This window comes from Archocentrus centrarchus, chromosome 21 (assembly GCF_007364275.1).
Source record: "Archocentrus centrarchus isolate MPI-CPG fArcCen1 chromosome 21, fArcCen1, whole genome shotgun sequence".
NCBI classification, from domain to species: Eukaryota; Metazoa; Chordata; class Actinopteri; order Cichliformes; family Cichlidae; genus Archocentrus; species Archocentrus centrarchus.
In genome coordinates this window covers 17,039,061-17,056,368 of record NC_044366.1, presented here as the reverse complement: position 1 = coordinate 17,056,368, position 17,308 = coordinate 17,039,061, and the positions used below count along the sequence as shown (strand labels likewise).

The window sequence follows — 17,308 nt, the reverse complement described above, 5'->3', positions numbered from 1 at the left end:
TTTCATACAGAGAAGCCTACATTGCAAAGGGGGAGGGAGCAGCAGCACATCTGCTGGGACACACCAGTTTCCATGGTAACCTTTGATCACAGAGGGGATAACTGAAATGAGGTAATCACTCCACTGAATCCTGCCAGCAGTTTGACAACAGTGAGAATGAACCACTCCTCCTTAAACTTGGCAAGAGGATTGCAATAGCTTTACCACACCTTGATGACATTTACAAGTTTTCTGTTGTGATATCCAGTAAGAATACTGTTAGTGTTTCCTATAGCAATCTAATGCTGTGGGTGATGTGATATTCAATATTTAACATTTGACAGGAGTGAGTTCACATAGCAGGAAAGAAATCGTGAATGTCTGGAGTAATCGCATCTCTATAACTTGTCTTTTCCTGACTTGAGGACGAGTTATTATTATGAGCTGCAAAAACAAGCACTTTAATATCAGAGAGCAGTTCCAGCTAATGAGTTAGCTTTTCAGAAACAGTTGTTACTTTTGAATCTTTGCTCTCCCTTCTGCACTTTTTGTTGCACCAGCAATCGCAGGTGAAATACAAAGGCTGCTTATTGTTTCCTATTAGGTGTTGGTCAGGACTGGATTTTAATTGGCAACATTTTAATTATTCATAAAGGTAAATTGCTTCTTAGTGGGAAAAGGTTCACTGATGGTGGCCTTTGCGTGTCATCTGGCATTAGACGGATCCAAATAAATGATCTATAATCATATTTTGCTGTCGCCTTGGAGAGCCATTTTCTCTTGCAAAAAAAAAAAAATGGCATTCTGCTGATGCTCGTGACCTCAGTGGGGAACTTCTACCATTAGGAAAAGATGAAAGGCTTTTAATGTCACTTCAGGTTGTTTTACATACACCCTAATTATTTCACAGTGTGAGTGATGACTGATGTTATTGTCACTTACGAGCTTAATGGTCTCTCATTGTTGTTTTGTTTGGTAATTTGAGGAAAATCTTCTTCTTCTTTTTTTTTACACAGAGCCTACAAGTATGTGAGATCCATCCATAAATATAATTTGTCCCCAGCATGACTCGTGTAAGCTTTATGTATCATGACTAATTCTCCTTCCACTACTGATAAACAACAATGGATGGCTGACCTACACAAGATGTCTGGCTTTGTGATGAATCAGCAGCCACAGCCTGGACAAAGGCAAATGGCAAAGCGAGCCACACAGATTCACTATCAAATGACTTTGTGTGCTGGTGGCAACATATGGTGCCTGTGCCGAGAGACTGCATCTGTATTCACACAGGGCCTAACACTGGGAACAGATGCTGCAGTACTTCTGACCCTGCAAATTAATGGAAACATGTGATACAGGATTGTTCAAAACAATCTCTGTGGTAGCAAGAGAACATAACCGCTAAAGCTTTAGTTTAGTGTTTAATATATGTTCATGTAATGTGTCAAAGCAAATTTTTTTCAGCCTGTGTAATAGGTCTAACATTTTCAGTAGTGCCTAAGGGACAAAGCACTGACCTCTGGCGGATTAAATGATATTGTGAAGTCACATACTAAGCCAAAAGTGCAGTGTGGCCCTTTTTTTTCTCATTGGGGGCAGATGGTGCAGAACGCGTGCTGCCATATATGGGGTAAGGCACAGCAGTGGGTGCAGCAGTAACACTCTGGTGTTTTGCAGTAGTGGATTATTCTGAGAGACAGGGCCATAATGGTTTATGTGGACGTTGAGTAAGCCCTGCAAGTGTGCGCCATGGGTGTGAGTGTATGTATGGGCCACTGTACCACAGAGAGTAGAAGGAGAGAGGAAAAAAAAAGAGACAGAAAGAGCACTACTGCCGTGAGACCTGGATTAGGCTCTGGACAGTGCATGCTGCTCTGGTGGCTCAGATTGCTCTAAAATCTCAGAGATTAGGTGCAATGAATGACTGGATGAATGATTGAATGAATGAATGAATGAATGAATGAATGAATGAAGTGTGATTTTCAAAACAACCAATATCCAGAAATGCAACCCATTTGAAGCTGTTAAAACAAATAAAATACCTCAGGATTTATTTAAGATAATGCAAAGATTATGTTTTATGCACAAATTCTATTTCCACTTTCCTACTACTCATAGTTGACCACAGCCGTGAAACAGTAGCCTCTGGCTGAGCAGGTGGTACAATTCATTTTGTTGTGCAAATGATGGATGCCATCTAACACAGCGCTTTGTAAACTGGGTGCTTCTTCTTCACAAAAGTACTTACAGAATCACTGAAACTTGAAACTACTGTAACCCAGCAGACCAATTACCAACCACAGAGTGATCATTTTATTCGCTAGCAGGCATGACTGCCTGTCATTGTTGAAAGATTTAATGCAAAGAACTCCATGTTGCAGGTTTAATATAAGATTCATAGCTGAGTGGATTTATTCAGTCCATCAGATTGATGATCTCAACTTTAACCTTCTTTACTGTAAACTGTACAACTGTCATTTCTGAGATTCAGTATTTAACCTGTCCACATGACATAATTTAATGCAAGGTGCTTTTAACCTCCATTAACCACCCAAAATTAAATACATATGAATAGAGCTTTGGCTAATAGCTAACAATAAATTAATGGTCAAATCAATACTATATGTAAACTTTTTTTTTTTTTTTTAAATTCCCTCTAATAGCAAGTTAGCCCTGGTAAATAACATATCTTATTTAAGATCATATCCTATGAAAAGCTTGTAGTTAGGGCTTAAATCAGGTGACCCTGAACCATTCATTAGTTATGCTGCTATAGGCCTAGGGCCTAGGCTGTTAGGGGGTTACCATGATGCACTGAGTATTTCTTTTTCATTCACCTCTTTTACTCTGTTTATACACCACTCTGCATTTAATCATTAGTTATTATTAATCTCTGGTTCTCTTCCACAGCATGCCTTTGTCCTGTCTCTCTTCCCTCAGCACCATCTGGTTGCGGCAGGATGGCTGCCCCTTCCTGAACCTGGTTCTGCCGGAGGTTTCTTCCTGTTAAAAAGGAGTTTTTTCTTCCCACTGTCGCCAAGTGCATGCTCATAGGGGGTCGTTTTGACTGTTGGTTTTCTCTATAATTATTGTAGGGTCTTTACTTTACAATATAAAGCACCTTGAGGTGACTGTTTGTTGGGATTTGGTGCTATGTAAATAAAAGTGAATTAAACTGAATTAAGATTTGATGTAAGATATTAAATAATTACTTGAGTAATTCACAAGCATAATGCTTTACAACAGCATGGGAACATCGTTTTTCTTGTGTGTGGGTCTCAGTTAATACCAACCCCTTATGCATGCATTGCTACCCTTTGCTTTTGCAAGTCTATATGCCAGTATTACTTGTGAGATACACTAGTGAAGTACACATAACAATCATATTTCTACATTGGTCATAACAAGGTAAGCAAGTGAGTGTTTAATGTATGGCTCCAACCTTGGGTCAAGCCACACATTAGACACTTAATCAAGTGAATTTCCTTGCAAAGTTAAACAAGCAAATGCAAAAAAAAAAAAAAAAGTCATGATTTTGTTTGTACTTAATTGTGAGTTATGGCTTTCCCCTGATAGCTTCCTCTGTTTTTTTGTTGAGAGTAATGGATATGAGCTGCAGACTGGCTTAATGCAACAGTGATCTGATAAAATACAATAAACAAAGCACTCTGGCCCGGAGAGTTCTCCATTTGTGGGTACAGGAGGAAAAACACTGCAAGATTATCTTGCATGCTCCTGTACCTTCAAAGTCTAAAAAATGCTTTCTAAGCTAACCTTTAAAGTAAACTCCTTTTTCCAGAACAGTTCAAAACAAAAAAACAGATACTGCCACACATTTGCCCCAATCCTCAAAATGTAGGGCAACAGAACAGAAGTGTTTTCATCTTAAGACACACACCTGCAGCTTCACATGGGCTCTTAAGAAGTACAGTGCAAGGCAACAAAATAACAGACCAGCCAATGTTCTCAAGCAAATACAAAAACACACGCAAATACTAAACTGGAATGCGAAAATATTGTGAATAAAAAGGTTAAATAGGCTTGAGAGACACAAAATAGTTAATCACATGCTCTAGGTAATTGAAATAAACATGTATAACTATGCAAGTCTGGATTATGAAGTACTGCATGTATGATACATGAATAAGATCATGCCATGTGCACTTCTTCATTATGTTATCTCACTCACAATTGGCCAGATGTTTGATGAAGTCAAGTTGAAATACTGGAACAGATGTTTCAAGACTGTGAGTGAGGTTCTGCATTATGGATAAATTTTTTTAACCACCTGGCTGTAGTTTGCACAGAGTTGCCAAACCTTGAGAGAGAGAGAAAGAGAGAGAGAGAGAGCGAGAGAGAGAGAGAGAGGGCGAGAGAGAGATGAGAGAGAGAGAGAGGGAAGAGAGATGAGAGAGAGAGAGAGAGAGAGAGAGGAGAGAGAGAGAGAGAGGAGAGAGAGAGGAGAGAGAGAGAGAGAGAGAGAGAGAGGAGAGAGAGAGAGAGGAGAGAGAGAGAGAGAGAGAGAGAGTGCAAGAATGCAATAACACATCATTATGTTCCATGTTATGTTCCCATGCAGACAGTGGTGCTGATACTTCAGGACCACGGACCAGCACCTCAGTTAAACTCACCTATTACTAATGTGTGCTCAGTTTTTCTTTCTTTTTCTTTCTTTCTTTCTTTCTTTCTTTCTTTCTTTCTTTCTTTCTTTCTTTCTTTCTTTCTTTCTTTCTTTCTTTCTTTCTCTTTTAAACATGCACTAACTAATAGGGTCAAAAATAAAGAAACAAAGAAACTTAAAATACTGTCCAATGAGCTCATTTTAAAAATAGCTGAGCAATACTTTCCAAACATAAAATGTGCCCCAAGATGGGAAAAAAACATACTAACTGATATTAAGTAATACCTAATGTAGCCCGGGAAATTACATGCCCCACAGTGACACTGACAGGGGTTCTTGTAGCACTTTGACTGCACACAAAGATACAAATAGTAAAAAAAGAAAGAAGTATGCCACAAAAAAAAAAAATACACAGACTTGTGACAGAGGTTTGTAACATTAGGTGAACCTCAGCCAGTACATTTGTAATGTACCATAAATCAACAACAAATACCACATTGAAAAGAAACTGACAATTGTCACCCTGACATCCCAGGAGAAAAATTCGTTTATGAAATTAAGTTATAGATTCTGACCTCCCTCCTACATTAACAAGCACATTTTTGTGCAATTATACTGTGTATGTTTAACTTAGTTCAATAACATTTTTTTATATCGCACTAACTTACAACACCAAACTTTAGGCACCTTATATTGCAAGATAAAGACCAAATAAGGCTCACATATCCATTTGCCTTGCCTAGTTGGGGTGAAGGGAAAGGAAAGATAGAAAAGGAGAGCATACTAAAGCAAAATGCTATATACAGTAACAATAAACACAGGACAGGTTGGAGAGACAAGTAACTGCAAATCAGGAGCATGCAGCTACAGAGCCTGAGGCACCTGCAGAAAGGTACAGAGAGAGAGAGAGAGAGAAAATCTATAGGGGAGAGAAGGCACAGTGATAATGACATGATATAGTGGCATATAAATGCATGGACAGCAAAAGGGACTAAACTAAAGGATAGGTGCTCAGGGCATCATGGGAAGTCACCCAGCAGTGTGTGCCTGCAGCAGCATAACTACAGTAAAGTTTTAAGATTCATTTTGAAAGCAAATACTGTGTTTACCTCCAAAACCCAAAGCTAGTTCCACTGAGGAGTGTGACTGCTAAAGGCTATGCCTTCCACTGCATCTAGGAGCCACAAAGTATGATGTCTGTATGCTGAGAGCAAAGTTCTCCATTGAGATAATATGGTAATATAAGGTATTTTAAAGGTTATGTATGTAAGGAAAAGATTTTAAGAACTTGGTCACCTGCACCTGCATAAACTGATTACAGAGAACCTTTATCTAAATTCTGGTTTAACCTTCATATTCAGGCTGATGGTAAGTGTTTCTTGAGCTTTTCCACTGAGATAGAAGTTTGAAGGAGAAGGATTTGGGGTTTGAATCTTTTGGTCAGCAGGGAACTTTCTGTGTGGCATTGTCATGTTAGATTGAGATGTCAGTCAATTGCAGCCTGCGCAGACCCACTCAGACCTGATAAAATGTAAAAATATGAGAAATGCTGTATGGATTCATATCAAGTGTAACTATGTGACTTTTAATGGTATTTGGGGGAAGTGATTGTGTGTTTGACTGTTGAATATTTACCTCACATGGTACAAATTGTTTCTGCATAACATGGTCCACATGAGGGTTTGCGTAAATGTTTAAATTTGACATAATCAGCACTGACTATAATATTCTGCACATTTCTGAGGTAACCCCATTTTTCCCTTCAAAATAAAATATTTCTCATGAATTCTTATTACACTGCATGAATAAACATTTTTCTGCTTTAAAGAAATATCATTCACCAATTAGTGAAATAAGCCTTTGTTTTCTTGCTAAGGGCTCGATGATTAAGATGGAATCCGCACTAATATCTGCCCATTCACTGTAAGAAGTAGTCTAGCTGTAGCCATATTTAGCATAATTTCCCTACCAGCAATGGGGGACAAAGATGAAACAGTCCAGCACATACAGTAGCCTCGGGTTAAACTGTCACGTGTTATAAAAAGTAATCACTGCTCAAGAAAGCAAATAAGCATATTTCCCAAGCTGCTGCACTCTTTTAAAAATGTTTACTTACAGATGCTTAAGTCATCATTCAGTGCTCTCTGACTTAGCCTTCATACTCAAATCAGTGAAGTGAAAAGTAGCCCTAGTATTTTCAGGCTATTATAGTAAACAAGTATGAATGATGATTTAAGATTTCAAACCAGTATGGGGATTGTTACCAGTGTAAATATGGGTGCATCTGTAGTTGCATCAAACTGCTGTAAACTATCACTCTCCACTAAAAAAGTAAAGATAGAGTGACAACTCCCTGCTGTCACTCTGTGGACAAGCATTTATTTTTTCCACACAAGGTAGCACATTATAAACACGTAGTGTATTCCAGTAATGCTCAGTGTTGCTCCACAAGGCTGGGACTTATCCATACGCGGGATAAGCCCCCTGAGAGCAACGTCATTCCCCTTGGCATATTAACCGCTGTCCACTGTGTGCGCCCAACACACCGCGACAGAGGACGTCAGGATCGCACCCAACCTCAACGCGAAATGCTTTGCGAACTAAACCTAACTCAAGCAATCCTCCCCGATTCCGCGCGTTTCGGAGAGGAGCCATTTAGATGCTCAGTTATACAAGCGGGATAAATAACTCCTCCGTGAAGTAGAAAGGTAATTTAAAGTGGAAAGAGTGTTTGCGTCTAGCGAATTTGGTGAAAAAAGAACCCTCACAAGCAGCCAGCCTTTGCAACTTGGGGATTTACTTGTGGAGGAGCTTTTTAGTGGAGATCGCGGAATATTCTTTGTCTAAATATGCCTATAAGACGAGGTCACGTTGCACCACAGAACACATTCCTTGGAATAATAATTCGGAAATTCGAGGGTCAGAGTAAGTATCTTGTTTTTGTCCAAATTCTGCTACCAGATAAAGAAATAGCACAAAGTAAACGTTTTCGACAAATTAAGAATGAGATTAAAATATATAGAAATTTAAGTTTATTCTAAGATGTTTCTCTACGTAATTGAAAGGATGACTGACAAACTAAACACAAACTGAATCGTTAAGTTTTATATATATATATATACACACACACACAGTGAATTTGTTGAGAAGTGTCAGTGAATTTTACCTGATTGCTGACTGCTTTGCTGACTGCTTTTATTTGTGAGCCATGATTGACTCTGAGATCACATCAGATCACCTCCCCCCCCTCCCTCCCTTTCATACAGACCGGAAATTTGTGATAGCTAATGCCAGAGTGGAGAACTGTGCAATCATCTACTGCAATGATGGCTTCTGTGAGATGACAGGATTCTCAAGACCAGACATCATGCAGAAGCCATGCACATGTGACTTCCTCCATGGTGACCTCACCGACAAAGAGGCCATCGACCAGGTGACACAGGCTGTGCTTGGGTCCGAGGAGCGCAAGGTGGAGATCACCTACTACCGCAAGGATGGTAAGTAACTGATCTGGCACAACTCTAGGGCTGCCACAGCATGCCTGTGAGCTGAGAGGTGTCTGGAGGGTACCTACTGCAGCTACTCATTTCATGCTGTGTCTGTCAGCTGGTCACTAAACAACCCAAGGTGTATGCCCACAGTACATCAGACAGAGAAAAACAGTAAGGGTAGTGTACCTTCCTGCAAATTTATGCTTTTGTTATTCATGTATTCTGTAAAAATAAACAGGTGATAGTTATTGGAGATTTATGAAAAGTGTTCTTATGATCAAAACAAATATTCTGATCACATAATAATACGACAGAATTTTTTTTTTTTTTTTTTTTTTTTAATCTCCCTGCTTTGTGTTTAGCGGTGCGTTCAAATGAAAATAGTGTTTCGGTAATATTATTAGACTTATATCTTAGATAACAGTGCACACAGTAGCTGCATGTGAAAAGAACAAATTAAAAAAGTGAAATTATAGTATACTATGCCAGATGTAAAGTTTATGCTTTTCTTTATAGCTTTACCTTGCAGTGAATACTTTGCTTTGCACATTCAAGTATAGTAAAATATGCTGATTGTGTGTTTGGACCTCTATGGTGCTTTTATTGATGCTATGGTTTGTACCAAAGGTTTACAGTTGCTTCAGTAGACAGTGGATCAGTCCATTGACCTATAAAATTGCTGTACAGATTTGCTTGCACAGAAAATGCTCTCCCTTAAGCGGTAGACTTTTGTCATTCATTTTTGGCTAGTCCTGGTATGAATGGTGTACTGAGAGACAGCAATCCTGAGTCAGAGAGATTTAATACGATGTTACCACTCAGTGGCATAAATCCGCAGATTGACCACCTCCTGCCATGCTCTCACATGAGGTTTTTTTTAATGGTCAACGTGACATAGCTGTACAGAGTTAATCCCAAAGGTACTACTCTTGTAGAGCAGCACATTTTGATCATGCGTTATTGTTTTCATTTTGCACCTGTGTGGCTGAAAGAAGCCTCATTTCGTGAGACACTGTTGCTTTGCACTAATATTATTTTGTTTATGGTGACTTCCAAGTCGTGTTCAAACAGCAATTTTATATATGTAGAGTCTAAGATGGAAAAAAAAAGAGTTAATATTTTATTTAATCCTAAGAAGCCGGGTCTTTAATTTTTAATCATGAGTTTGATTAGATTCTGTGCCATGGATACATGCTTAATCTTCCATCAGCAGCCATCAGCCATGTTTTTTTTTTTTTTTGTGCTAATCATGATCAAACCAAGAGCCAGCTGCTGCACTGCTAAATAGACTGTTGCAGAAACCTGCAAGACAATTTCACATCACACTCTAGAGGGTGTGACTGGAAGAGCTTGGTTTATGACAGATAGGATTTTAAAGAGGCTTCATTTAGGTTCCCATCCTCCCGTATTACATGCATGTTCTACACTCCATCTAAATGTCGTGTGCATGGAATGTTTAAAGCACTGTGGATGAGAGTTGCAAAAATCTTCCAACATAACCGTTAGTCCCAGTCCTATCACAATCCTCCCTAGTGTGCATTATGGCTCCAAAACATAACTCTTAATACTCCTCAGAGGAATTTATAGTGAGCATGTGTGCTCATGAATAAAGATGTCAGGGCTGACAGTGCGGTGACTTGAAATGAGCAGCTTTCAGAGTAAATGCATTACACTGATATGGCGGATACAATTCACATGCTGCTACTGCTTTAAGGGAATAAAAGATTCATGCCATCCTTGAGAGAAGTAACCTTATTGATTCAAGACAGTTCACAAATTGAAGTTGATGGGCAGAAAGCGGCTGCATTCCACGTCTCCTCTCTGAGCTGTGTTTGAAGTTATCAGTCCTAATGCAAATCAGTTAATCCTTTGTATTAAAGCCCATGCACACACTGTACATCACAAATCATGAAATAAACCAGCTTTAGTTTAGGCAGGTTACCAGTGTTCTACTTTTCCCCCTTTTTCACACAAGTTTCTCTCTAAATATGGGTTGACTTGTGATCTGCGCCTTAAATGCCAGTGTTTGAAGGAACTGAAATGAGACATGTGTAGTTTGTTTTCCCGTCTCATCAATAACTAAGAAAGGAAGGTTTGGATTTGAGGAGGCTGTGCGACATCAGGAGCAACAGAGCTTTTTCCCTTTTCACTTAAAAAGCAAAAAAGTTAAGCAGCTTATGTGGATGCTTAGAAATTAAAAGTAAGGGAACAATGGCAACCATGGGAGCACAGCAAAGGCCTTTAGCACGAGAGCATTTGCTTTTAATTTTTGTGTCGTCCCCCCCCCGTGTGAAGAACCATGATGTGCTGTGAGAAAAGATACCACATTATGCAGTCATCCTCCAGCTATGATACATAATCAATGAGATAAATGCTTTCCCCTGATGGCTTTGTAGAGCTATCCTATTCCACAGGGTGTAATAATACTTTGTACCTGAATGAGTATTAACAAAAGGAAGCTGACACCGTGGAGCAGAGAGAAGTTAAATGGATAATGGCTACATAACAGCAGCAGCTTAGCTAACCGTGCTGAATGATGTGGGACATGTGGTATGCTTGGGTGCAGAGTTTCATAGGTGGCACTCCACCAAGGGGATTGAAGGGCCATGTACCCCTGCTGAGGGTTTAATGGCAGGGGTATTAGGGGACAGGGAACCAGCAATCCTACAGTACACAAGGTGTGCTGCAGGACACTTGGATGACTACCTTCCAAAAAGAGCACATCCATTTTTCATCAAGCTGAGCCCTCTTTGGTATCTCGTACTATGAGGTGAAGAGCATAAAGTTTTCTGCATCTGGTTTTATTTCTTGGTGGAAAATCAGCCTGTGCAAGTCGGTGGTTCTACGTTTGTTAAACACGCTATAGCATGAGCTCATTTCAAACTGAACAAATAAAGATAAGCTTAATTAATAATTGGTAATGAACAACAATTTTTATTGAGATAGCATTAACAATATTGTCTTCTTTGCATTAGATAGTAATAAACCTCTCTTACTGAAGTTGGAAATCCAGTGCTCCTCTCTATACCATCTGTATTTTTCTTCTAATTAGCTACTGTATGTTAACTTAGATTTCACCCTCCAGTGCCAACATCTGTACCAAATTAAACAGAATTTAAGATCATGGAGGAAAATATCATGAACTGATAGACATAGACACAAAAGAAATGCCGTGTGTGCTGGAGCTGCTAGTTATCCCCGATGGCTCTGAAGACACTGATTGAACATGAAATTAGGCCAGGCTATGTAGCTTACAGCACTCTCATTGAGGCGAGATATTGCCACAGGGTCCAAGGGCTCCAAACAAAGGGCTAGCTTGCGTGGTCTCTCTCTACATACACTAGTCCTGATGGGCTATGCCCCAGTAATGTTGTGTATTGGCTTAAGCAGAATAGCCCTAAAAGAAGAACATGTCAGACTTCATTATACAAGACTCACTACCAGGCAGCAGTTATAGAGCTGTGTTTAAAAGCTTCAGTACAGTTGTGTAGTTGGAAGGAGACAAACACAAAAATCAGTGTTCAGCGATATTATTCGTGTTTCTTCCTAAAGCAGATCACCTTATGTAGGAAACTGTGAAGACTTAAGAAACAGCAAATAAAAAGGATAAGATTAAAAAAGTGAGCAACACTCTATTGTGCACAAATATAAACACAACACTGTGCATTTGCTATATGTGTCTTAAGGACATGTTAAAGTTGCACCACAGCTTTTTTTTCCCCCCTCTCTGTTGATCATCATTGTAATTGTGTTGAAAGGATCACTTGATTAAGCAGCAATGTTTTAATAATTGATGACGGAAACAGAATCTACATTAATGAAATTTCCATCATGTATAGGGAGCTAGTCTTAATACAGTGTCCAATCTTTCAAGCAGGTGTAAATAACATCTCTTGGCTCACAGGGAAAAGGTTTATATAAAGATCCAAGAATGAATGGATATTCACCCTCTCTCTAGTAAAAATTAATAAATAAATATGTTGAGGTGCCATGCCCACGTTTGGGTAACATCTTGTGCTGAGGTGAAGACTATGAAAGGGCTATGCCTTAAAATAATTACATGAAAATGGACAAAATATATATGGAAATGAATACAACACCCTTACTACTCCATCAACACTAAAAATCTTTACTGACATAAAATATTTAATTTGTTGAGAACAAAATGAGGGCTGGTGTAAAAATCAAAAACAAAAAACTAACTTAAGATTGTTCAAGTAGTTTCTGAATTTTTTTGAGCAGTATGACACATTCACATTTTTTAACACTTAGAGTACACCAAGTTCTACAGACATCAACAATTTCCAGGGACGCAGATGGCATTGTGAGGCTTTCTTGCTTATTCTTTTGATGCTAATATATTTTAGAGTTACAGTGACATCGTAGTCGTGCGATGCCGATATCAGTGGACAGACAGGGGATAGAGACATACACTAACTTCATAAAGTATTCTGAGCTTTACTTTTTGCACATTCTATTGCATAGTGTACTTAAAGTTAACTGACTCAATATGGCATTCTTTCCCACCTGTCTGTAATGACAAAGTGGATGTTTTTATCAGTTCTTGGTGAATATAGCAAAAATCTAAGCCTGAAAACTGAAATCTTATATTTATTAGCGTATTCAGTTCCTTTGCTGCGGGACTCCATGTTGTCAGATGCATTCGGTTTGCTTTAAATAGCACTGTCATAGTGAAGAAAACAAGCCATCAAAGGAACTCTCTGCAGCCTGCCATGATAACATTTAGTGAGGCATACATCAGGGCAGGGGCTTAAAATAATTTATGTATGACGAGAGCCATGTGCTCTGTGGCTTAACCACAAGTTTATTCAGGAGCTCTGCTGAGCATGAGGGTGCATCTACGGCTATCACACACACACACACACACACACACACACACACACACACATAGTGGGTTTCCTTGTCCCAGCACGAACCAGTTGCCATGGTTACCACGGGTCATTAGGGGTGCACGCCTTTACTTGTTTACATCCTTGATAATTTCTAAAGCTTTGAGTGCTCCTAGGCGCGCAGTGACCTCAACAATGATGAATTTGATGAAATATGAAACTAGCAGGGCCTTTCATAGAGTTGGCCATTCAAACAAATTGATTAATTAAGCAAGTTGGTCTTTGGTAAGATAATTTATTGGGAACCAAACAATCTTTCTTAGAAAGCCTTAAAAGCCCTCTGCAGAGAGAAGAAAACCTGCTAACAGCTCAACCATCTTGGCAACACTCCATAAATCACGAGTTAGAGGTAGACAGAAGCTGCTATGCATAAAAGCTACTATTAGTATAAGCTATGAAAGCCAAACTCCATCTACAGGACTGTGGAAATATGAGGAATAAAACTCTCTGATCCAATGAGTCTAAAAACTTAATTATTTAGTCAGAACTACTGTATGAGCACTCTGGTAAATGCTAGAGATTGCTCTCATCTGGCTAATACTATCCCCACAGCAAAGCATGGTAGTGGTGGCAGTAGTCTTTAGGGGGGGCAGGGGCAGGGAGCCTGGGTTTGAGGGAAGCATTAATACAGCCACATACAGAGAGTGCCATGAATAAAGACTGCCTTAGAGTCTTAGAGTGAAATTGCGAGTGAGATTGGGGTGAAGGTTCAGCTATGAGGATGACAGTGAAGCAAAGCATAAAACCACAACAACTCTGCAGTGAGTTTGGAAAAGGTCTCTGGCTGTTTTTGAGTGGACCTGCAAAAGCTCAGGTCTAAATTAAATAGAACATCAGTAAACATGAAGACATGAAGAGGTATTTGGTTAGTTGGTTAGTGACTGGTTTAAAGAACATTCTAAATGGTTAACAAACACAATATTGTGCATCTTTACGCTTTAGTTTGACCGCTATTATGAAGTTTTAGCTAACGTTTATTATATTTGCTTTAAAAAGCATATGAATGAGTGGCCACCCACTGTTTACGTTTGGATTCTCTCATTATTTCCTTAACTTTAAGAAAAAATAGCTGGGTTTTTTTTTTTTTAGTTAAAATAGTCCACACACCCTGCATATAGAAAAAATGACATTAAGGTGTTTCTTTGGGGGTTGAAATCTGTCTTACTGTTGCCACAACAACCAATCACATGTCACGGCAACAATTCCAAAGGATACCTAGTGTGCTGTGTCACCAGCAGCTTTGACTTAGGAGCAGTATTTGATGGTGTGAGAATGAGAATGAGTTAATTGGTTAGTAATTAAATTATTACAACAAAACAACAATTACATTTTGGTAATCATAAAAACATACAGTAGTATGATATATAAAATATTTTGTGTGCGCTAAATATATTAACATATAATTATTAACATATTTTATTTACATTTTAATGACATTTCTTGTTTTTATGCCAGTGACATCTGGCTTTATCTTTGAAGCCTCACCAGCTCGATAGGCTGTCTACCCTAGTTTACTGTTTATCCTGGATAAGCGAATGGCTGTCCAACAACTATTAATTATAAACCTGTAAAATTTTAATTTTATTCTAAGTTAAGGGCTTTGATACTCACAGTACCTTGTTTTTAATGTTGTTAAGCTTCTTACTCAACTGTAACAGTTATTTCCCATTATGTATTTTTTTTTCCCACTATGCATTTCTCCAGAGTCATTTCCCCCTTTCCTAACTCTGTGATCCAAATGTAGAACATAGTCATAACATAATGACTTGTAAATAGGTCAAATTAGAAATCTAAAATCCTTTCTTGGTGAGTTTGAAAAACACCATAGCTTCTTAAAAACTGTCTGGCAGTTTTGTTCTAATGATACTTCAGCTGTGAAGTGATATCTGCCAAGGCAATTTGTTACTCAACAGGGGGTGGTGTCACAGATAATGGTATTTTTTCATCTGAATTTGATTTTTATTTATATATTTTATGGCTTGCATTTAAATTTAAATACCAAGCACATACTGTCAGATAATAACATTTGATTTAGGTCCAGTATTATCTTGGTAACCATTTAATTTACATGTAGTGTATTAAAGAATATGAATTATGATAACCGCTGTTAATAACTTGTAAATTGATTGAGTGATTTAACAGTAACAGGGACAGTTACAATAAATTCAGCTTTTTGTAATAATGTTCACTAAAATATCTTCTACAGATGGCTTTAACTTTGTTGGAAGTCAAAAAGAAGATGAATAACAGTTTCTTTGGGTCATGGATAACTGCTGATTACATGGCACACTGCCATTGGTTTTTTGGTTAGAGAAAGAAAAACTCTGTTCTACTCACAGAATGTTCTTCTTGTTTAACAGGAGAAAGCAGCCTGTCCTTTATTAGGTTCCAAAATGATTATAATGAATATATTGGTATGAGTGTATATCATGAGATCAAACTCAGAAACACACTGTCCATGGTGATTCAACTCAATAGTTAGAAGAAGCTTTCCTTTCATCCGTTTCAGTAAAGGTGACATTCAGCAGGAGACCAGATGAGAAGGGACCCCCATGGCTTAGCCTTTAAGCATGACTATTGTTTCCCCATCTGGTAAGGTAAAACCCAGCCCAGAAATATTTTTTGCTGAATTTACAGTACCATCCTCGCTGCTCACAGAGCCTTCTGTGAAAATTGGGCTACATCACTGTAATCATTATCAAATATTACAAGCAACTACTAACTAAATAGCTCATTATTCCTACTATTTGGTTACAGCATTTCATTTAAGCTTAGCATTTACTTTTTCACAAATTGTCCTAATGTCAGTTGATTATGCAGTTACATCACTCTTCCGTTAATTACCCCTCATATAAATAAAAACTTGCCTAAGAGAATGAAGACAATATGTTTAAAGCCATCCAATTCGGTTTCAGCATGCTTTATAAATAAGGAAGCAAATGTGTTATTTATTTATACTAGTACACACTATGGTATTGTTTGGCCTGTTTGTGCTGTTGGCAAACTGATAAATTTAATCACATTGAGAAAAGTAAAAAAAAAAAAATGGGTCTGCCAAAAATGGGTCTTTTTAGGCCTCAGTCACAACAGCTGGCAAACCCCTGGCAACCTCCGGTCATTAGGGGAAAATGCGTATTCACCATCCGGCTGGCAAATGGTTGCTGGAGGCTACTAAGTGTTACTAGATGAAATTGGTTGCAAAGTGGGTGCTGCACCGAAAACCTTCCTTGTGATTGCTTTGTACACTAGCAGATTGACAAGTAGTAGTTGTAGCTGTCTTTGTTGACTTGTCTTCAAACACTGGCCAACCTACGCACCTTGGGGTAGTGAAACTTGAAAAAGTGCAGTGAATACGGAGAACATTGACCTTCAGAGTAAAAGTTTTGCCTTACCACGTTCCATTTTGCACGGCACTATTGCTAAAGGAGTATTTGGCTCATGTTTGCAGATAAGTCAAAGTCTTCCATTCAAACTGCGGGTGACTGTGCCGTAAGCAATCCCAAGGAAGTTTTCAGTGCAGCACTGTTTACCAATTTCACTTAGTGACTGGCAGCAACTTCCCACAACCAGCAGCCTATCAGCTGAGGAATACACATTTTTCCCTAGAGCCATTGCCAGAGGGTCGCCGACTGGTCTCTAGTCCCATGTGACTGGGGCCTTAGCCCACTGCGAGGTGGTTGCTAGGCAAGATGATGATGATGTCATATATGACCTTCAGGGGCCTACTTACCTCGATGGTCTAAGTAGAATTTGCAGACAAAGAAACAAATCACCCAGACACACAATGACTGGGTGACCCGATGGCTAAATAGTTCAGGCACGTAGCACATGGGTGAAAACTACCCTTTGTTACATTTCATTCCTCTTCTCTCTTTCCACAGTCTTCTTTCCTGTTACTCTATACTGGAGCTGTCAAATTAAATTAAAATTTAAACTAAAATTTAAAGAAGTGCATTCATGCCTGAGCAATGGAGCAAGGATGACATCCACATCTGTTCAAATAAGGAAGGGAAATGGTGAAGTCTTGGTCATATTTTTCATTTCTTCATGCTAATAAACCACTTAAATCTTTGTCTCTATTCAGGCTTGATTAATAAATGATAACTTATGCCAGGTCTTGCTCTCTGTCTAGAATTTTCAAATAACTACAACTAGCATGTGCACACTTTACCATACATATTAACTTACAGTGAACTGCTCAATGGTATGGTGGATATTCTTACTTGACAACTTGAACAAAAAAATGATTTTTATGCACATAACACACATAAATCAGAATTGTGATTACAGTGTTCCCACTTTTA

At 38.7% G+C, this 17,308-nt stretch overlaps 1 protein-coding gene across 1 annotated transcript in view; it reads left to right on the top strand.

The window, feature by feature from the left end:
* The first annotated feature begins 7,366 nt into the window (after positions 1–7,366).
* The window catches only part of kcnh7 (potassium voltage-gated channel subfamily H member 7), a 46,231-nt gene continuing 36,289 nt past the window's right edge, over positions 7,367–17,308 (top strand). The window contains 2 exon segments of the mRNA XM_030758628.1: positions 7,367–7,528; positions 7,870–8,100. Of these exon segments, the coding sequence (XP_030614488.1) occupies positions 7,453–7,528; positions 7,870–8,100 (307 nt within the window). The 5' untranslated portion in view covers positions 7,367–7,452.